We start from the raw sequence: 22,424 nt of genomic DNA on the forward strand, positions 1-22,424 counted from the left end.
GATTCTTGTCTTTGTTCATTATATCTAGGGTGAAAATGATTTGTTCTCCTTTCACTGCAGAGTTATTAGAGAACAAGGAACTTATCCAATACTCTATTAGTCATTATATAAACTTTCCATTTAGCCATAAATTTCGGAGCTTTCCATATACACTACCTTTATAATTTAGAATATAATTTACAACAATATAATTCAGAATATAATTTATAAGAATATCGAGGCTGAAATTAACGATATATTAATGAAAAATAAACCCAGGGCTGAGATTTTGAAAACAATAAAAATTTTTGTGTTGAAGAGCGTGGTTTATTGCGCCAGTAAACCCATAGAAAGAGTGGTCTAATGTTTTTATGATATAACTATGGAAAAAGTCTGTCAATGAGAGGAAATTTTTTTGTACTCTTGTGATCAAGTTGCTTATTCTCATCATATTCATGAGATGACGCGTCAAACCAATCGCAGCGACTGAAAGAATGAAAGCACAGACTCCGCGCCGAAGACGAAATCCACAGGGCAAAGTGACGAAAACACTTCACGCTAAGAAAATTTTAAGAAAGGAAAGGGAAAGATTATCGGTGAAAGGCAAAAAGCATATTAATTAACTCAAAAGTGTTCTGACGGGAAAATGCAGGTATTTGTAGGTGGAATCGGTCATCACGAAAGTAAAAGGCTGTACTAAAAGTGTGCAAGTAGTCCAAACTTCATGTGCTTGGCGAAGTGATTCAACGCATTGTTTAACGATAACTTTCCAAAGTTTTGCGAATGGAATAAAGGTTAGTTACAGAAACGCTGCTTCCGAAATTTATTCAGAATTTTTTTACTTATGCTGAAGGCTATGAAGTCCGTGTTTCTCTGTATTTTGCCAAATGAAAACTATTGCTTGAAAGCTAAGCTTAGTACTATGGAAACCAAATTCATTTATCGTGTTATGCATGATAGAAAGAAATCTCTTCCCTGCTTTTTTGACATCCCAAATTCATCAGTCAGGCCCAGCTGACTTCGTCCTCCACAGACCGTGGAAAGCACCGAAAAATGGGGTTAAAACTTCCTTAATTTTAATCTCAAGCGTAACCGAAGTCGGCATAAAATTTTTGCCGTGGAAAAAAAGATAAAGCTCTATATGACGACCTATTTCTGGTCCTTTTTTTCCTTTCAAATTTCCATGTGTTTGTTTAATGAAAAGATATTCCTGTTATTGATATCTCAGCCAGTGAATACGAAAGGCAAAACTGTTTATTACATTTGTTATCGCTAGAGTTCCGAGTTCTCTAGTTCCCGCGTAGAGCTGCTATAGATCAAGAACCGTAGTTTACCTGTACAATAGAACATAGGTTTAGCAACTCTATTGACCAATCAGAGCGTGCGTAGTATCTCAGTTATTTTATAAAAGCAGATAGTACAGCTAGGATAGATCTATCCGCACAACAGTCGGTTTTGGATATCGACGGTATCCTGACGCAGCAAATTGAAAAACAACGTTATCAGTTTTGGTGTAAAAATGGTGGTAAAATGGCCCATCATACCTAGAATTGAACAGGGTCCCATTTCCAGGCTTTGCCCATAATTAACACTTTAACGGCAGCCAGAAAGAATATGAAACACAGAAGGTAGCGAGAAAAAAAGGGCCCAGAAAAAGGAAAGAAAAGGGGCAAGAAAGAAATTTGGAACGGGCAATCGCCGGCCAATCTGGTTCCCAGAGTCTTCGTTCCCCTTGATCAGCGGTCGGAAAACGAGAGCTCTGGGAGCAACCATTTTGAAATAACCGAATTCTGGTGATTCTGCCCATCCGGTTTCACTGCGCAGTCTGCATCTATGGCGCATGCCTGAAATGGTTGCTCCCAGAGCTCTCGTTTACCGACCGCTGGTCAAGGGGAACGAAGACTCTGGCAACGAGATTGGGCAATCGCAAAAATAAAATCCAAATTTTGGCTTATGCGCATGCGCCAAATTAAAATATGGAACATTTTTGTACCTAATTTTCGGGAAATCTATCTTTTTGGTAAAAAAAAAAATAGCTTTTTAAGGAAAACTAAGACCCATTCACAAGAAAAATAAGAATCTGTTAGCCTGCAGAACAGGCGGATTAGCGGGCTCTAGCGCGATACACGAGCGCGCACGAAGCGCGAGGCGAGAAAAATCCGCCTCTAGCCACACCATTGTTTATACTCTTCCAACCGTTCGCTTGGCGAACGGTTTTTGCTGATTGGTTGCTTTAAGCCACGTGACGTCAGACGCGAGAAAAAAGAAAATGTGTTTGATTCGGGTGACAGGTCTACACATTGTCTACACGGACTCTTACTGCTGGTGACATTTCCCTTACAAATTCCAACCTCTCAACCTTTTATTTTGTTCTTCACTTGTTTCTGAAGGGCACTTTTAAAAGTAGAGTAGAGCCGTTAGACTGTTAGAGGTCAGAGCTCTGCATAGTTTCAGCTGTTCTCTATCGCTTTGCAGAGTTTAACACCTCTGTAATTTGCCATGTGCCGAGTTAAGTGTGGCTTCTCTTGCCTCATTTCTATTGCAGAAACGTATGTTGTATCTCTTTAGTTATTCGCTCTAGAGGGACAAAGTCGGTGATCGTCAATGTTGATTACTTGCATTCTATATTGTGACCCCGGGCTCGGTTGTCAGATTAAAACTGTGTTAAGTTATGTGGCTTGTTACCACGGATCATATTTAGCTTTGTCCGGCTTTGCCAGAGACTGCTGTGGTGTTACTTCGAGAATCTTAAAGATCTGTTCTGCGTCGTCAAAGTTATGTTTCTTGCGTACTGAATTTGTTCGAGCTTTTCGTCTCCTCAGCTCGATGTTTAGGTTTATACCTCCTTTGTTCGTTTTGGCACCACACGATTTAAATTTAGCTAAATTTAGATGTTCACGTCCGTTGACTGTTTTGCGTCATGTATACATTTGTAAATTGGTTACTTGAGACATTTTTCGCGCCAGTAAATTGAATTGTTTTGATTTCTCTCACTCTTTCATGCCAATCATTTCAAGGGGGCAGTAGAGCATAAATAATGGTGTGACTACCGGCGGGTTTTTCTCGCCTCGCACTTCACGCTCGTTCTCACGCTTCGGGCTCGTTCTCATGCTTCGCGCGCGCACTCGCGTATCGCGCTAGAGCCCGCTAATCCGCGTGTACTGCAGGCTAAGAATATGTCGGCAGAAAATAAAATATTCTGCGCGCCTGGGCCGAAAACACAAACAAAACAATATTCTAAAAAAGAGTGTATGGGTAAATGGAGCGGAAACTGGCACGGAGGGATAACGATCACCTTGGAAACAAAGACCAAGAAAAAGAAGGCCAAGGCAATTAACAAAGCCTTACAAAGCCAAGACCTAGAAAACAAAGACGTGGTGTCAACTGCTATTACGTATTTAGTGTTAGCATGTGAACAGGCTCTCTAGTCGTGGATGGGGCGAAGAGAAAGCGGGAAGAAAAGGGATAGAAGAGAGAGAAGGGGAGACGACGCCCCAGCCCCCACCCCATTCCCCCCCATTCCCCCCCCCCCTCGGCCACCCCGCTTTCAGCCAGTTCGTTCTCGGCTCTTCCAGCCGCGGTCAAACCCTTTCAGCCGGAGCCTGTTCGCAGGCTCATTTGGTGTAAGTAATTCCTAGTAAATTGTACATTGTATAAATTTTACCGACTTAATTAGATGTAATTAAAAAAAAATGTCTTGTACAATCCTCTCGATTTGAAACCATTCTGTTAGGCCCGTGACACTACTCCGGAGAATTCTGAAAACGCAGCTTTATTTCTCCGGTTAGGCCTACCGTAACAACTTTTCGAAAACGCTCTTCAGTCAAACCAGAGGAATTTGAAAACCCTGGCTTTGCGTTTTAGGGTGGACGGAAAACATTTGAAAAACGGAACTTTTCGAAAACCATGGCGTTATGATAATCATGTGATTTTCTTGCCCCCGTCTTCCTCAAGCGCAAATCCAAAACGGCCAGTGTTGGTACGTTTTCAAATTTCTCGTGTGGACGGAAAACATTTGATGCGTTTCAGGGTTAGATATGAGATGATAGAGATGATCATTTCATATCCAAGTGCGTAAAACGCCCCCAAAACATCGAAAACTAAAATCAAATCGAAATATAAACGACCCCCCCCCCCCAAAAAAAAAAATAATAAAATAAAATAAAAAATAATGAATAATAATAATAATAATAATAATAACAATAATGATAATGATAATGATAATGATAATGATAATGATAATGATAATGATGATGATGATGATAATAATAATAATAATAATAATAATATTACGCGTAACCTACCATATTCGTAGAGCAGGGTATAATGGCTCATGTACCATGATGACTACAAGCCAGTGAAAATTCTGTAATATAATCGATTTATCCAATGATCAACTCGTCTGCGTTCCGACCACATTGCAATCTTCTCGAAACATCTAAAAGAGAATTTTTAAAGGGACACCATCATGAGTCGTGCATGTAAGAGCTTTCGATCCAGAGTTCGAAAATGTCCGGTGGACGATTTCAATCTGGCATTTTCGAAATTCAAAATGGCGTCGACAAGTGAGACTACGCAATGAAAGTAGCATGGTCAGCTGAGCTACTTAGTGCATCTTGATCAAATCATAATATTCTGAAGAATCTACATTCACTTAGCTTTCTTCTGACGTATTGAACGTAGAATTCTGTACAGGTATGCTGGTGAAAACAAGTAATTTATAATTAAGAAATAGGAAACGTGTACTGTGTTTCTATCGAGTTATAGAAACACGAGTGCAAGTTTGGAAGAGCGAGAAATGCTGTGGGAACACGAGCCGCACCACACCTTTTTCGAGTTTTCCCTAACGTTCACGAGTTTATAATTCGATGTTTTCTATTTCTTTTAGAAAAAACAACTTGTTAACTTTGATTATCAAAATGTAAATTATCTTTGCTCGCGCCATCATTACATCAACAGCTCGTGCTAGTTCTGTGTTTCTATCGAGTTTTACTAGAATTCTACTTGAACAGCAATGCAAATGCTGCAATCTGATTGGCTGAGCCATTGCACACTATCAGCCATTAGTGTTCAGTGGCTTGGTGTGGTCAATAAAATTTCAACGTTTTCTCGTTTCTCCGAAGTTTTGAAAGAACATTCAAAAACAAAAGGATAATTAAATTCCTGAGAAGACTGAAAAAGGACATTCACGGTTTCTGGAATTAAAAAAAAACTTGAATTTTTTGAGAGAAACTGATGAGCGCGCCCACACAACTGGAAATGTCAAATTGACGACTCAGTCCGGGCGAATTCTCTAAAGCGAGAAGTTTAATATTAAGACCAGAAGTATTTGGAATAGTTCAGTTTGAAAGAAATTTCAGTTAGAATTCTACTAAAACAATTAGATTATTCGCTCTCGATTTCTATGGTGTGATAGTTGATTCGGCCTTCGGACTCATCAACTATCATCTCATAGAAATCGAGAGCGAATAATTTAATTGTTAAATAGAAACACGATTTTTAACCAATCAGCGCGCGTATTTTCTCAGGACTGTTTGCTAATTTGAAAGATGCATGGATCGTGTTGCAATTTGAGGGTAATTCCGGTGAAAAACGGCTTAATGTTTTTTGGCTATTTAATACGGCATGAGTTTTAGGCTATTTAGCGCGTCATGAATGTATATTGGAATTTGCAGTAACGTAGCTGTCACTAGCAGGATTAAACTTAAAAATCTGAAGGGATACACTAGAGAACTGGCACTGGTGAATTTATGAACTCAGTTGTCTTGTCATAGTTAATAGAGGGGACTGGTTATGAAGCCCGGCAAACATCGAAGGAACAAACAAAGATGCCACGATTTATGTTGGAAGGTCCACGACCGTGCACAACCTTTTTTTTTGCGCTCATACACTTTGCATGAGTTACGCAACCAAAACGTTTCTATTGGTTAGTTTTTCGGTCAGTGGTAAACAGCTATTGTGTTTTGTGCACGTTCAAGGCCAAAAAAGCGAACAAAAACATACAACACACGACCCAGGTCAAGATTCTCCCACACAGACCGACTAAGCTCGGTTAATACGATGTTTATTATATGATAAACAAGAAAAATTTAATTCGTTTAATGTAACTGTGGCTTATACTAGCTGACTGATTTTGCTTGCGAACGGCGATGAGCTGAACGTAAATCTGCCAAAGTTTACTTTTCTTCTCATCAGGCATTTTGGCACCTCCACAAATATATTTGGAAGAAAATTGTCAATATTCTTGTATTTTAATTTGTAACTTTTTCACCGCAAAATGTAACCGGTCTAGATGGGAAAATCTGGACGCGGTCAAAATCGATTTCAGCCAATCAAATTCATGAATTCCGTAGTTCCTAGTCCTTATGAGACCAGCCGTATAATAAAAAGCCATACACCCCTGACCAGTTTTCGAGGACTTAAGTTTATTTGTCTGTGAGCTGTTTTTAGCGGTTTCGGAGCCAGGCAATGCGACTCTGATGGACATGCGCAGCAAATCCTAACTACCAGGTCCCCGCATAATATTTAAGGCGCTTTGCATTCCGTAAAGTATCGGTTTACATTTCCCGAAATTTCCAGCGACGAATCAGGGAGCAGCTTTCCCCGGAATTTCTGGTAGAGGACAACCTGAAGAGTCACACCAAAATTTCAGAAAATTTCTGATTGTGAATTTCCGTTCCATCTGATTTTCTTCCCGCAATTTTCAGAAGTTTCGGTTGAATGGTTCGTAAAAGAAGAAAAACAAAATAACAGTTTTCGGGTTTTCTGGAAACGCTCCCGAACGAAATTTCCGTATCCGATTTACCTCCGTCTCGAAAATTCAGGAATTTCTGCTGGAATTGCAAGCGTCCTCAGTGTTAGAAGATTGTCAAGAAACGTAGGGTGCTTACCATTTGTCAGAATGAACCGTTTGGAATGATCGTGGAATAATGGTAAGGGTTTTTCCAAATCAGCAAACCAACCAAACGTGACGGCGCCTACCATTTCGCCTACCATTCCTCGTAATTGTTTTCATTCGACTGATGAGAGACTGGAAACTGAAAAATGTACCAAATGGTAGGGAAATTTCCGCCGTTCCGCTACGAAAGGAGAAAGAAGACTATGTAGTCCACACTTTCCGAACGGATTTTCAGGGAAATTACTGTTCCATTTGACTTTCAACCGAAATTTCCGAATTTTTTTGCCAAATGGTAAGCACCCGCAGTCTACAAGTATGTCTTTGTGCTCGATAGAGCTTTTCCGCACACGGGACTGGCGACCGACAACTTGTTTGGGATAGACACGCCAACACTTTTAGTCAACTTTAAGGCCTCAGACAAATCGAATGTTTTATAAATTCACATGTTAATTCCACCAGAACTTTACAGTTGTCTTTCATCACGGGAATTCGACCAAGACTTCCCTAATTGATTTAGAGGTCTTCAAATCGGGTTTAAGCATGCACCTAGGCATACGCTTTATCTTTAGAAAAAAAAAATACATGCAACCACACCCATTGGGATCAGACCTTTTTTAATTTTCTTAGACATTTTAGGTCGTCGCCTACGGGAGACCTCTACTGTATTTATTCATAACAATTTAATTTAATTTGAATTCCTGAGCCAGAGTTGTGTCGCGTTTGAGTTCAGTTTTCACTGAAACAGTCTATGGATCTGACGTTACTGGTAAAAAGGCAATGAAACGTTTTCTTTGCCTCAGGTAAGGGCTCAAAAAAGGTACAAAATTCGCTTAAAATGTGGCCTCGTGTCCGAGCGAGCGACTTAGCTAACCTATATATAGCTAGGTCGGCATTGTTGTTCTTGTTGACATTGATCACTGCATTACCACATGCCATCACAACACACTATAAAAATTCTGTCCAGTGTTCAAAATATTTATTCTATAACCGTTTGTGTAGGTTCACCTATTTTGCAGGCTTTCAATGGCAGTAACAATATTTCCGTAAAAGTGGAAATTTCTTCGCAATGCAGTACGGTTGGTCTTTGTAAGCGTCAATACGACTAACATCGCCTGCAAGTGAAGGAACTCCTTTCTTGGTCCTGACGGAAGCTTCGTAAACTCCTTCATTTGGTGATGTTGTAAACTGCAGCTGATATAATGTGTCACCGAGAAGTGTATTAGTAGATTTCTCACCAAATAGTACTCCACACGAATCGCATTCCTCGTCACGTTTACTCTCTGAAAAGAACTGCATCTCTTGGCTTGGCATGTCACGAAATGCGCTATTGATTTCCTTTAAAACAAGTGTCTGACACAACTTCTTCAGCTGGGAGTTTTGGAACATCAAATTGTTCATGTACTTGACTGCAAATAGCGCCAGATCTTTGATTAAGGGTTCGTCTGTAGAAACTTCTTCAAGGTTCAGACAAGGACACCAGTGTTCCTCGACACCCGCGTTTTCGCAAGTGCGGTTGCTCCCGTCAATCTTGCTAAACAGGCTTTGACCGGTTGTAATTTCGCTGGCTGGGTAACTTGGGTAAGACAAGATGTGACGAAATGTGGCGTACACATCAAAGGGCGTAGTTAATACTTTGGAGTTATGGACGAGATTCCTGTAGAGATCTGGGTGCTTCTCTTTGAACCATTCAGGAAGTGTGAGTGAAATAAAAGGTAGACGTTCTTCTAATTTACCTTGGATTGTTTTTCTCAGACCAGAAAATCGGATTCCGTGGTCACCAAAGATAACTAACATCGTGTTTTTGAGAAAGTTCTCGTTTTTCATGGTTTGTAACACGCTTTTCAAATCATCGTCAACATAACCAATCGGGTTAAGATCTTGGTGTGAAATAACAGCATGCGTTATTAAAGAAAACTTTGGCTTGTCTTTGTAAGCGCGGAAGAAACTCAACAAATACTCCAGGGAGATGTTATGAGCAGCTCTGCCACCGATGCAGTACTTTTGGATAATATTCTCCGCTTCCAACCAAAATGGCCTGGCGAAGTGGTCTGTAGGCGGATCTCTGAAGCCGTGCAATCGGTAATTGAATGATGCATAAAGTGGCGAGTCTTCTGAGAATAAGGTAGCATATCCCTTCTGTTTAAAATCTCTGAAAATCCACCTCCATTTATCGACTGTGTCAGATGAATTCTCGCCCCGTCTGGCCTCAGGTTGTTTCTTTTCAGCTATTCCAGTAAGCATCGCACACAATTGAGCTGTGGTACCATCGCCGACAATTGTTTCGCCTAGGAATGGAATGGAGTCTTTATTTTAGGCGTTCACTTGAATTCCTAAAGCTCTATTTTAAACGGGTTAATGGCGAGTGGTTTCTCTGTAATCCTGTCATATTCTCTTTTCAGCAAGAATAATTAACAATCATTCCTTGCATACAGCGGCTGCGCCCGCAGTAGGAGCAACAGTCAAAACCGAGCTGTCCTGCCGAAACGATACGGTAACAACCTTTTTCTTCGCAGCTAACAAAAATAAAGACAATGCCAAAGTTGCTTTGGCCTTTTCTAATAGTTAACTTGAGAATTCCGGGTTTAATTTGACGAGGAAGAGCATATTTTGTTCCAGTTAAGACAACTATTATCCTACCTGGCGAAGACCCTGAACTACGAGCGAGTTGCCATACCGGACGCCGGCAATTCATTTTTGGCGCCAAATTAGAAGCTTGGAGACACAAAATCTTTCAGATTTTTCACCTATTACAATCTGATATGGTTTTGGGAATTGTAAATCCCTTTTTAACGCCATCTCCAGTGAGAAAAGTTGTCTTTTTTCAATGCCTTTCCTGCTATAGACTAACGTTGACGTCAGGACAGTAAAGTTTTTTCCCCCTACTGAATCCTGATTGGTCAATTCAAATTTCAGGCGCACCAGCCCTATGCAAGGTAGACGAGGTTGAACAAAATGTCGTGATTTGTCAGTGGGGAGCAGATCAATTATTTATTATTTACTGAATCTGTGACACACTGACAAATCACGACATTTTACGATAACCGAGTTCAATTCGATCACCAAATTTGTTTTCATGTTTAAATCATTCTCCGACGGTTCAGAAAGCCATCTGCCATTTTTCACACAAAAGCGTAGTTACAATTACGCATGAGCAGAATATAAGTCGCAGCAAAACACATTTAGAAGGTATTATGCATGAGCAGACCATTATTTGTAGGCAGTTATTTGTAGGTCACGTAGTGGGCTCTTGGCCAATGAAAAGGAAGGGCAAAATGCATCGAATGATATTTTGGTTATTGAACCTCAGTTAACTTATGATAAGTGTAGTTATTTTTTTCGATGCTATTCCACAACCGCTGTTCTCGTTTAGTGGAGCCTGGGCATGACACTTGTTCGAAAAGTAGCCTGCGAGAAGGTTCACCTTGGGCTCACACGAGCGGACAAGAGCGAATCAGTGAGCGAAATGATCCGGCAGGGAGGAGTCAGGCGCGGCAGCGCCAAGCGGCCTTGCCACTCGAGCGTGTGGTCTCGAAACGTGAGCCAGCGCGCAGGCTTGTGATTAAAGGGTTTTCTTTCATTCCATAATGTGACAAAAACAAAACAAGCAAGAGCATGCAAAAGGAAACTCAACGAAAACACTATAAAGCATCTTAATTATCGTATATAAAATACATTTGTATGGCCAAAGTTATGAAACCACGGCGAAGCTGCACCGAAAACGCACGGACGCTTATAACTATGATTTTTCACACTTCGCGATTTTAAAGCGTACCTTCTAGCAAGATGGAGTTGAGGTTCTTGGTCAAGTATTCCAAAGTGTTAGGCATCTTTCTTTTGAAATTAGCCGCCGAGGTGGAATCGTACATGATAAGAGCAATATCAAGTGGAATACCAACAGGCTCCACAGGCCTTGTGGCGACCTCTTCTTTTGGAAAAATTTGCATGTGTACGTCACTCCATTTCCTGCCTCTTGTGGTGACAACATCCACTCGAACGAAGTCCGCTTTCACTGTTGCCTTTCCCAAAAATGGAACTATAGGAACAGTCAGACAAAAACCAAACAAAGATTAAGTTTGTGTAGCATTCTGCGTTACAAATAGTCCCATGTTGATGTATATCAGAAAGGAGAAAAAAAATCAAAATTTGATTCATGGTTAAGGTGCTTCTATCGAACACTAATGCAAATACTGCAGTCTGATGGGCTGAGTGATCGTACTCTATCCGCCATTAGTGTGCAGTGGCTACGGAATGGCGACGTTTTGTTTTGTTTTTCCAAAGTTTTGGAGGACCATCATGTTGCAAGTGGTAATTAAATTACTCAGAAGACTAAAAGATGGACATTTGAGGTTTCTTGACCTTAAAAGACTTAAAATTATCGAAAAAAAAAAAAAACCATGTGCGCGCGCACACAACTGCAATCTCAAATGACAATTCAATCCGAGCGATCTTTCTAAGGCCCGAAGTTCAATAGTACGTCGATAAATAATTGAAAACCCTTATTTGAAGTAAATTTCAGTTAGAATTCTACTAAAACAATTAGATTCGTCGCTCTCGATTTTTCTGTTGATAGTTGAGTCGACCTTCGGCCTCTTCAACTATCACCTCTTATAGTTCACCACTAAATTTTCTCCGAATCTTACTGGTTTATGTTGATCACGTGGTGCGATAGTGTTCTTCCGCGGCGAGACACTCTCAGATCATAGTGCCCGACCGAGGAAAATACCCGGATGGATAGTACTCGTCCGTGAAAAATTTTCTGTAAACAAGGTTTGCAAAAAATAACTGAGCAATTGAAATTGTATTAAGTGGGTTTTCGTCTGTTTTCGTTTACAAATTTTACATTTGGCTGTCACGGCTTTCATCTAAAAAAGTTGAAAATAATTTAATACGATTTTTAAACTGGCGCACGGAAGAAAATTTAGTGGTGAACAATAAAGGCAATAGAGTGTTCACGTCTCGGAACTATCGGTCTAATAGTTGCCCCTTGGAAATTTAATGTTCTTAAACCTAGCATATTTGCCCTCGAAGCTTCGCTTCTCGGGCAAACATTTGTTATAAGAACATCAAATTTCCGCGGGGCAACTATCAGCCGATAATTCCTCGATCGACAGAAACACTCTATTGTTTAAATAGAAATCTCGAGCTCGTAATCTAATTGTTAAACAGATGTACGCGCGTGGGAGTTTTGACAACGAGAGCAGCACAAGATTTGCTCGAGGCGTAGAGACTGGGCACCTCTAGCGTTTAGAGCCTTCTCTGGACTTGTCGTGTGCTTCCATAACTCGATAGTCACAACGTTCAAGGCTTGAACCAATTCTTGAGTTATAACGAAACGAAAGCCAGACACAGCTTTTACTCGCGAATCAAGTTATGGATCGCCGCTAAACACTATTGATTAAGGTAGGTAAAAGGTAAAGTCTGCGTACGAGCCAAGTGGCCCATCAGGCCGGAGCTTATCCCGGTTTCTGTAGCATGAAGCGACTAGGAGTATTTCTGCTCCCCCCTGGATGGGATGCTAGTCCATCGCAGGGTTACCCCCAGCATTAAGTTCGCCGGTACCCATTTATACACCTGGGTGGAGAGAGGCACTGTGAGAGTAAAGTGTCTTGCCCAAGAACACAACACAATGTCCCCTGCCAGGGCTCGAACCCGGACCGCTCGATCCGGAGACGAGCGCACTAACCATGAGGCCACCGCGCCTCCCCAGCGGTAGCGGGAATTTACTGACCATGTTGTAAAATATAGCTTTTTTTCTGTATCAGAGTTATCTTTTCGTAAAGTTGGTCAACTATATATACAGAGTGGTCACCTAGTTAAACAAAAAAGTAATCCTATAAGCAGCTATTGGTGCGGATAATTTGGTATAATAACAACTTGGAAACTCATAAAGTTTCAATAAAAAAAAATAAGTAAAAATATATATGAAAGGTCATTAAGTTGATATACAAATAAACGGGCGCACAGTCTACTTAGTTAGAGGGGATAAAGATCTATCCTATTGAAAATCTGGAGACACTATTTTATTCCCTCAGAATTTCATTCAGCACAAGATCGACTGGAGCTCTAAACGGCCAAAAAAAATTGACAAAAACACTGAAAAAAAAACAAAACGAAGGTAAAAATAGGGAGATAGAGAAACAGGGAAAAAGGGAAATTGAGAAAACTACATAAAAACGATCAATTAACATTACATTTCCTTGTTCTTGTAATCCAGTTCCAGAATCTTCTAAAGAGACCTAAAAGAAAAAAAAAAAAAGAATGACGCATCAATTATGTTATTAATATGTTATTTCTCTCTTACTTATTATCATTTGCGTTCTACTTTGCAAGGACACAAATGTGTGTTGGGTGTCTGTACACTGAGGCAAAATGAATCAAGATTTATTTCTCTGTTTTGTACGAACATTCGCCTCGCTTTCAATACTGGTCTCGGTTTATGACAGACGCCCTTGCTCGCGTCCTTGCTTTAGTCCCCCACCGGGGCAGTCCTACCCGAACTATTCCATGTACGGCCTACAAAGGTTGGGGGTGGGGGGGCGGGGGGAGGAGGGGGAGGGGGAGGGGGAAAAGCACTACCAGCTTGTCCCGCAAAGTAAGTAACATACAGATCTCTGGGATCATCAGTGTGACTGGAAAAGCCACTCAACGACTCATCCTCCAACAGACACACGCATACACTGAAACAAATGTTCAATGCGCCAACAAACATGTCGAACACACTCTGTAATATCCGATAACTCTTAGTCATACACGTATTTATAAAGGAAGGTATTCTTGACGCACTGCGAACTGTTTGGAAATTTGGTGAAACAATGTCCGTCGTTAATTCTTGACAGAATTATAAATACTCTCAATTGTAACAGATGTTTTGATGCTTTTCTTTGGGATGATTCGGTCAGGATCAAGGATCCAAGATCACGCGGATCATGACGCATCAAAGGAAATGATAAATGATGGACCAGAATGAGTTCATCAGTTCCTTTGCTGATCCGAGTGATCTTAGATCACTGATCCTGACCAAGATCATCCCAGAGGATGGCACCCTTTAAAAACTAAAGAGAAATCTGGGAAATAAAACCATAATATTCTAAGAAAGCTTGAGTTAAATTCTCTCCGTTTCCATCAGGCCACTGTACAGACGGCAGAATAAGTAAATTTCTTGAAATGCCAGTGAACCGCGGTTACTGAACATGTACCACTGAGCACTTACATGCCGCCAACTGTGCGTGAACTGGAATATTGAAGTTCAAACTGGTTAGAGGCTGTGTAGACAAGTAACAGATGTTTTCTAATTTTCTCTAAAGTAAAGCCAAGGCATACATTTAACAATTATTTCCCTTAGTGTCGGGGGCAAGTGGTGGATATTTATCGAGCCGCGAAACCAGATGGATAAAATACCCGCCAAAATTGGCTAAGACTGGGAAGTCTTTCGTAAGTATTTTCGCGCGCAAAATGTGCAGCCGTGTAAGAAAAAACACATGATTCGTCACGTGATCAACAAATGAAATCAAAACGTTGCTGGCCCGAAGACTCACACTGGAGGTATTGCCGAGTTGCGGTAAGCAACTTTTTGTTGCAGAAAACTGTCTTCGCGTTTTCTAAAACTTTTGAAAGCATTGGTTAAGTTGCTTCAGTGACATTTCTTTTAAAGGAACTGTAGATCTTCTTATTGGAACCATGCTCTGAGACATTTTATAAAATACCTTTCATCGTTTTAATCTCGCTAGCCTCTAAACTATAACCGACTTGAGTTGCTTTGTTGAAGTTGCCGTAAATTCAGTTGGAAATTATAAGGAAATCGTTTTGTGTTTCCCCGATATATTAACACCACGGCTAAAAAATCCTTGTAATTACTGCAAAGCTGAATTTTAGTTGTCTTCAAGGTAGCAGAGACAGCTGCCTCGTAGATTGCTAAACTTTACTCAGTTTTGAAGGAAGACAGGTAATTATTTTGTCGACCTACGACTCTCACGAGCTGGGCCAAGGAATGCTGGGAGGTAGATTACACACACTACCAAAACTCGAACAACCAATCTGCATATTGTGACATTCGCTTCTGACCCCCTGGTATAATGGCACTGACACTTAACTAAGACCAAATGCAGGAAGGTACCAATTGTAATAAGCTGACTAGAGAATTCTGGATCCACAAGGAGTGACAGTTTACACTTCAAAGGAAAATTCAGGAAACCTTCACTTTTTTGATGGGAGGTGGAAGGTGGGATTTAGATAGGGGCCAGGAGAGGTCATGCCAAAACATATTGCTTTAACAGGGGGTGAGGGTGGGAGGGGGTGATGGCCAAAAACATGTAAAACATAGTGTGTGTTTAAGGAGGAGTCACACAAGATATTGATGGTATCTGTTAAAGTGCAAAAATTTCTACCAGAATGCCTAATATAACATTTCTGAGGTTCTGAAAATTTAAAATCTTCTGAGGAAGGATTCCTCAAGATCCCACTGTTTTGTTATGTAATGATGAGATTACAAGGGGAGGAGGACGGGAGTAACAATTTGTAAATATAGAGAGGGGGGAGACTCTTTATCAAATCCTACCAGCCCCCTACTCCATAAGATTGAGTGGCTCCACAGAAAAGCAAGCCAAACAAACAGACATAAAAAAGAAACAAATAAACAGAGAAAGCCAACTGGCACATACATGGTTTTGTGCAATTATAATTCTACTTATGCTTATTATTTTAGCATTCTTTAGCACTTTTTGCCAGACAATCAAAGTTTTCAACAGGTTTGTTTTGCAGCTGGTTATGTTTAAAGAGGAGTGATACAAATTGACCAAAACTTAGCCGACTATTGGCAATAATGTATATTAACCTAGAGCACTGCACAGCTCCCCAATTTTAAAAGGCCAATTTGTTAACCAGTTGGAGGTGCAAGGGGCCCCGGGATTCCTTTGGCAGTGGATATGCTTGTAGTATAGTAAATAAAGGTACAGCAGAAATTTGAGAGAAATCATTACTTCTTTTTTCAAATTTTTTTAAGATGATATTCGCAACCTTACAATTTTTACCCTCCACCCGTGACAGTTGGCAGGGAGATTAGGTTGCCTGAGTCATGGTTAGCTGCTGCATAATCTCAGGTTTGAGCAGCCAGGGTTTGGGCCTTGGTGATGCCATTGCATTACACCCTCTTGGGAAAAAACAGCTCACTCTCACAATGTTTGACTTGCCACACAAGTGTGTAAATGTGTTGCTTTGTACTGGCAAATTTAATGCTGGTGGTTTTATAACCCCACAATTAAGATTGATTTCAATCATTCTCCCGAGTCCAGTCTATGTTCCTCCCTGAAAGTGGGCTCCTTCCTCGAACAGTGGCTGGTAATTGAGCCTACCCCTTGATGGACTAGCATCCCTCCAGGGGGAGTAGAGTTACTCATAATCACTATTTGGCCTATAATCGGGTTTAATGGAACAAGGGAACATGGTCATTTAAAACCTCTTTGGGGTCATTTTGAGTTATCAAGGGATATGTCCACTAACAACAGAACCTCTGATGCAAAATGTGAAGGAACAAATGAATTCATTCATATAAGGAATAAGGGAGGGCAATTCTTGTAAGGGATTAGGGTAACATAAACTCCCCTCCCCTGGGAGGCCATTATTTTCCTCGACAATTTCCTACACTCTTGGAAGTATACTTGTCATAACAGTACTGTGATTACATAGCCTAATAGAAAACAGCTACCATTAGCCAATCAAAATTTTATGACCACTGAGGTGCCGCAACAAAAGATAACTTTCTCTGGGTTGAGAAGGGATTGAACATATATGAATTCATATGGTTGAATGGGGGATAGAATTTAAATTCATTAACTCTGTTGTTTGCAATTCTTTTTAAAAAGAATGCAACTAAAGAAACCTGGAATATCACCATTCTTCACCATCCTTTCAGGTAAATATCGCTAAATCACCATTCTGTTTCTTTAAAAGGATCATAAATCATCACTCATCAACCTTCTTTTTCTTATGATAGGTGAGTCAAAGGCTGCATCAGTGGCCCATTCAGCCAGAGCTTATCCCAGTTTCAGTATAGCATGAAGCAACTTGAAGTATTTCTACCACCCACCTTGATGGGATGCAAGTCTACTGCAGGATTACCCCCCCAGCATTCAATTTGCTGTCACCTTAATTGTCCCAAAGAACACAACACAACACAACACAATGACCCAAGCCAGGGCTTAAACCCAGACCACTCAATCTGATTAGAAAAAAAAATGGCACACTATTTGACTGTTCTCCAGATTTTAGCTCAACTCAAAATTAAACCTGGTTTCTAAAGATAGGTAGAACATACTTCTACCAACATGGAGCCAAAATCTGAACCAGTATGCAACCTCTAACCATTCAGAGGCCTGGAAATTAAGCTTTAATAGAAAACAATGTCACAGAACCTAAATGGTAAGAATGACGGTCTGACAAACACAGGCTAAATAAATGTTACACCTGCTCTCACTCCTTAGGTGCGAGTCTTGCACCTGCTGGTTAAAAAAATTTGATCTCATGCCTGACCTCATGTATGTATGTATCTCTCATCCCTAACTAGAAAATTTGACCTAGAAAGGCCTATTAACTGCAACAATTTAAAAATATATATGAACTTGAACTGATTAAAAAAAAAGGTTTAATTAAGAGATGGAACTGCTTCTCCTAATTAACTGATTTTCAAGGGACAAGTTCTGGCAATGGTGTTATTTTAGGGAAAATGTGTTTAGATCAAACTAAGAAGCCTTCAGACATTTTAGCAGAAATACTGAGTTCATCTTCAAGAACCTTGGCAATCCCAGGACAAAATCTCACTGTCATGATGCTTGAAATGAAATACTCAGTTCATCTTTGAGAACTACTCAGTTAATCTTCAGAAAGATGCGGAAATTCAGAAACATCTTTGTGTCACGCGACAATCCAGTGAACAGCCAAAATGAGGTGTGTAACGCAACAACTTATGCCACAATCGAACAAAACTTGCTGATTTATTCCGCTTGATTTCGTCTGCAGAAATACTCAGTTCATCTTCGAGGACCTTAGCAATCCCAGGATAAAATCTCACTGTCATGTCGCTTGTGATTTGGAAAAAGTCAGCAGTAATACAACAACACAAACTGCTACTGAAAACTGCCTCAAATTGCAATTGATAAGTAGTTACAAACAACATGGTGAGGATCATAGCTTCACTTGAAATGACTTCAAAACTGGGTTCAGTATCTTCGTGTCACGCAACATGCTAGTGAACAGCCAAAATGGTGTGTAACGCAACAATGGCGCATTGAACATAACTTGCTACGTTATTCCGCTTGAGCCACAAATTTACTCCTTCTGTTCCTTAGCTGGTCTATACGACAATGTTTTCGCGCTTTGCGATGTGACGGTCGTTTCGAGGAATAAAATTTCGCGAGCAATGCACGTGTATCTTCGTTTGTTACAGTTAAAACACAAGTGATTTACGAAATCGCACAATCCGCGCGCGTGATTGATATCGCGTTTGTTATAATGGGAACTCAGGAGTACGAAAACACAATTCCCTACAATCGATTTACGTAATCACGCAACGTGTATAGTAGTTTGTTGAAACTATGGAGCAAAATAAAACCCATGCGCTGGTTTGACAGAATTATAATTACAAATTAAAAGCTATATATACGTTCATTTCTATACATTGACCTGTTCCTCGTGTCAAAAGGGTGTGAACGTTAATGTCGAAAGTCTGATATATCACTAATAACTTATTGTGATAAAAATCAACTGCTTGCATAGTTTTCAGTTTTCATTCTGAGCACTTGTTGGTGATTTAACAGTAGCCAACGCTTCGTTTGTGCACAGTTGTTCTCTGTCGTTCATTCTCATTGTCGAAACAAATACCTTGCCAGTCACAACGACACAACCTTCGCGAGAAATACTCGAGATTTACCGGCTAAAGATGATGAATGCAAAAGTTTAAATTTAAACACTCATTGATACGACTATTTTCGGTTTGAAAGCAGTTCGAATTTCCGCATTTTAGACGTTTCAATATCCTCGCGTTAATTCGTTCTTTGTCGTTTTGCACGCGTGCAACTCAAACTACATCTAAAGTAATTAAGTTGATTTTGAAACAGCTAGGTTGAAACAAGCCTTTCGCGGCTTAAACGTTAAGAAGAAAACTGAGTTGGTACTACAACAGAGCAAAGTATATGAAATACGAATTCCTCACCTTCATCAGCAGGGTTTTCCGTCGTCTTTTCCGCTATGTTAAGCAACCTCTTAGGAGCCGACAAGGTAACGTTGAAATCATCTCCGTCAGGTCTTTCAATCGTTCTGTATTGTACAGCAGCAAATCCATCTCCTTTCACTTCAAGCACATTGTTTACAAAAGTCGAATATCTCTCCCCTTGACACTGTAACTTGCCGAGATCTTTCACAAATTCTAGTATGCTTGGATGAAACGGATCCAGATTAGGCAGTCGACACGCCGAGCTGTAGTTTCCAACTCGCTTGACGTATTTTACCCGAAGAGTCTTTTTAAATTCGGTATTTAACTGAGGGTTCGATCCAACAATGCCGTTTGCCGAAAAATACAAAACAACACCGATACCACAACACGCAATAAACAAGATAAAAGCGATGTTGATTCGACGAAATTGTACTCTGTAAGGAAGCGAGAAACAGCCGAAGATTCTCATCATGTTGAAACTACGACAACTAAGTAGACACGCGTTGCCAAGTACTGCTAAGTATTGATTTCTACGGTGAACAATTTACATGTAAAGAAGGAACTGAAAAATTCGCATCTGTACAACACTACACGAGAGACGATTGCCCAACACAAGCGACGCCGATGTTGTTACCGATCACCGTCAGGCCCAAAGGGAAAATTCTCACCCACTCTACCTAGGCGAGAAAATAGTCTGTGTACGTAAGCACGCTAGGAGACGGGGCGAGAAATTGCGTGCTCTCTTACGTCATGAGATTCTGAGCGCCTCAGGACAATCAACACCTGTACCTACGGGTGCTGTCACAAACTTTAACACTTTCACACAGGGGGCCCGAACACTATATCAGCAGTAAAAATAAATGCGCTGTTATTTATCTGTGTTGTCGATCGATCACATCTTTTGTTCGGGTTCTAGCAACGTTGAATTTATGTTTCCCACAAATTGAGTAGTCCATGAGTAGTCCATTCAAGTAGTAGTTCAGGTAGTAGTTCAAGTAGTTCAAGTAGTCCATGGACCAGGTCCATCTGGGTAGTCCATGCGCTAGGGGTCAGCAAAATGTACCGACCCCCGTCGTCCTGCCTCGGAACAGGACGCTTTAGGAAAAACAAACATTAAATGTTTTCCTTTCAAAATACAATTTCAAAAATCCCTGAAATATTATGGCTTCTTATTTTATTCTTCAGGGCCACTTGTCCTGTGTATCACGCGTGTCTAGTCATGAATTCAGGTTTTCTATCAAATTTCTCTTTTGGGGTAACGTCTCAGATAATTCTTAAATTGAGCAGGAGAGTTGATAGGCCGAAGCAGTTGTTCTGGGGTCAGCATCAGGACAAAGATGTACACTGAACTTCAGCAATGTTAGCATCAAAATTTGCGCTTGAAGTGCTCGTATTTACGTGATGCAAGAAAGAAGAATGACTCTCTGTGCATCTTTAGCCAGAAACAAAGCAATTTCTCGTTGATTCATGGTAACCTGTTCTGTAATTCACTTTGCATAAATACCGAAAAAGACAACTTCTGAGACAAACATTGCAAGCAACATTTTGCTAAATCTCAGAAATTTGTCTTACGTGCGACCCGGGCCCTAGCTAGCCTGCGAGCAGGCTCACATTTGAGTCACACGCGCGATCGCGCGAGCGGCGAAGAGCAAAGCGATCCGGCGGAAAGGAGTCTGGTGAAGAGGTGGTCTAGTCTGATGTTTGTTCAAGCCGCGAATCAATCGCGTATTTAAGTCCTCGGATTCTTATTACTCGGCAATCTTGTAAAACAGTGTATGATAGTCTTTAATTAATGTGTACCCTGGTCCCAGAGGTTTTTCTTGATTTTTCTTCTTTTCGCGAAGCGGCAAACAGAAGTCGCGAAGCCGTGAGAAAGCATGGCGTAGAATGCCTATTGTTCTCGGGACATTTACTTACAGTTCGAAAAAGTGTATAGGTATGTCATGACGCTTATTAATATTCATCGATGCTCCGAACGAGCTGTTTTCATTGGTTGCTATGAATGCGCGACAATACTCATTACCTCATGATGAGGCGGTAAACTAAACAATGAACTCTCCGCCTATTGTTTCTTTCTTTGTTTCAATGAATTCAACGTGCTTTTGTTATTTAAATATCGAAACAACTCACCGCACGCGTGTGTTTTTTGTTCGTTTCGCAAAAGTCAAACATCCACGCATTAACTCATTTTCGCGTAATGGATTTGCACTTGCTTTAAGGAGGTTTCGTTGTGTGGAATTTGTAACACTGGAATCAAAGCTCACTTCATTTATCTTCATTGTGTCTGCGCGAGCAAGACAATTGTGTCGTAAATAAAACAATTCTTTCACTCTGTGCAGTTTGCGCGCGGAAGCGAAAACGAGCTATAAACAAACTATTTGTTCCGTCTTAGGATGCTTTTTAACTTTCGCGTATCCAGAACAGCCGGTGAGTGAATTTAAATAATGGTTGCCAAATGCATGAATGCTTAAAACGCGCGGGCAAAAAAAGTGGTCTGACCACTGATCAAATCGCAGCGATCAGTATCATGGTTGAAACGATGTCCCGTCTCTGCGCGTTTAAACTGAATTACAAGCATACGCCAGTCTTGATAAGAGAGATCGCGAAGTGTTTTGGTTTTTCCTTGCAAAGATCGTATAAGTTAATGTATTCACGATTGTCGTTAACGGTTGGCTGGAAAAAAATCTTTTGTCAAATACTTGATAGCCATTGGTGCATTTCGATCCGTCGGCAAGTCTTTGCCGCGAATAGGACAGTATAAATTTCCAGCTTCATTCAGTTTTCAACCATTCGAATTTTTTTCAACATGGAGAAACGTTGCCGTCCACCTCAGGGCTTTTACAAGAGCCTAGACTCTTTCGCGATCTCACGAGCCGGCATTATGTGCGACAAAAAACCTGACGTTCTTGGTGTTTATCAAGCTGAACGCATAGTTGCCAAGAAGTTCCGAAATGGCAAACCACTCTTTATGGTCAAGTGGTTAGGATACTGCGCCAGCGAAAACACATGGGAACCCAAAGCTCACCTACCGCCGGAGCTTATAGAAGCCTTCGAAAGTCCGGACCCCGATCCAGTACGTGTGGAAGCTGCCCGTGAAAGGATTGCTCTCGTGTTTGAGCGGGGAATGAAGGTTCCCTTGCAACACGAGGAATCGATCGAGATTCGTCATGACGTGGTCCGTTTCCTGTTCCCGAACATGCCAGCCCAAATTCAGTTGAAACCAGCAGAAATCAGCGATCAAGAATTAGAAGATGCTGGACTGGGTCCGTACGTGGAACGGACAATTAACGCAAATGGGAGCCGTTGCCGGATCGTACAGCTGACTTTCCGCCTGCTGCTGTCGAA

At 40.8% G+C, this 22,424-nt stretch overlaps 1 protein-coding gene across 1 annotated transcript; it reads right to left on the reverse strand.

Moving 5' to 3' along the window:
• Positions 1 to 7,474: 7,474 nt before the first annotated feature.
• On the reverse strand, positions 7,475 to 20,237 carry LOC110052015 (uncharacterized). The gene is made up of 4 exons (XM_020758133.2): positions 19,080 to 20,237; positions 13,069 to 13,113; positions 10,650 to 10,910; positions 7,475 to 9,162 (listed from the first exon to the last, which is right to left on the reverse strand). Exons 1-4 carry the CDS (start codon positions 19,549 to 19,551, stop codon positions 7,898 to 7,900), a joined length of 2,043 nt encoding a protein of 680 aa, XP_020613792.2. The 5' UTR covers positions 19,552 to 20,237; the 3' UTR covers positions 7,475 to 7,897.
• Positions 20,238 to 22,424: the final 2,187 nt, after the last annotated feature.

This window comes from Orbicella faveolata, unplaced genomic scaffold (genome assembly GCF_042242905.1).
Source record: "Orbicella faveolata isolate gen_17 unplaced genomic scaffold, um_ofav_v1 contig_46, whole genome shotgun sequence".
NCBI classification, from domain to species: Eukaryota; Metazoa; Cnidaria; class Anthozoa; order Scleractinia; family Merulinidae; genus Orbicella; species Orbicella faveolata.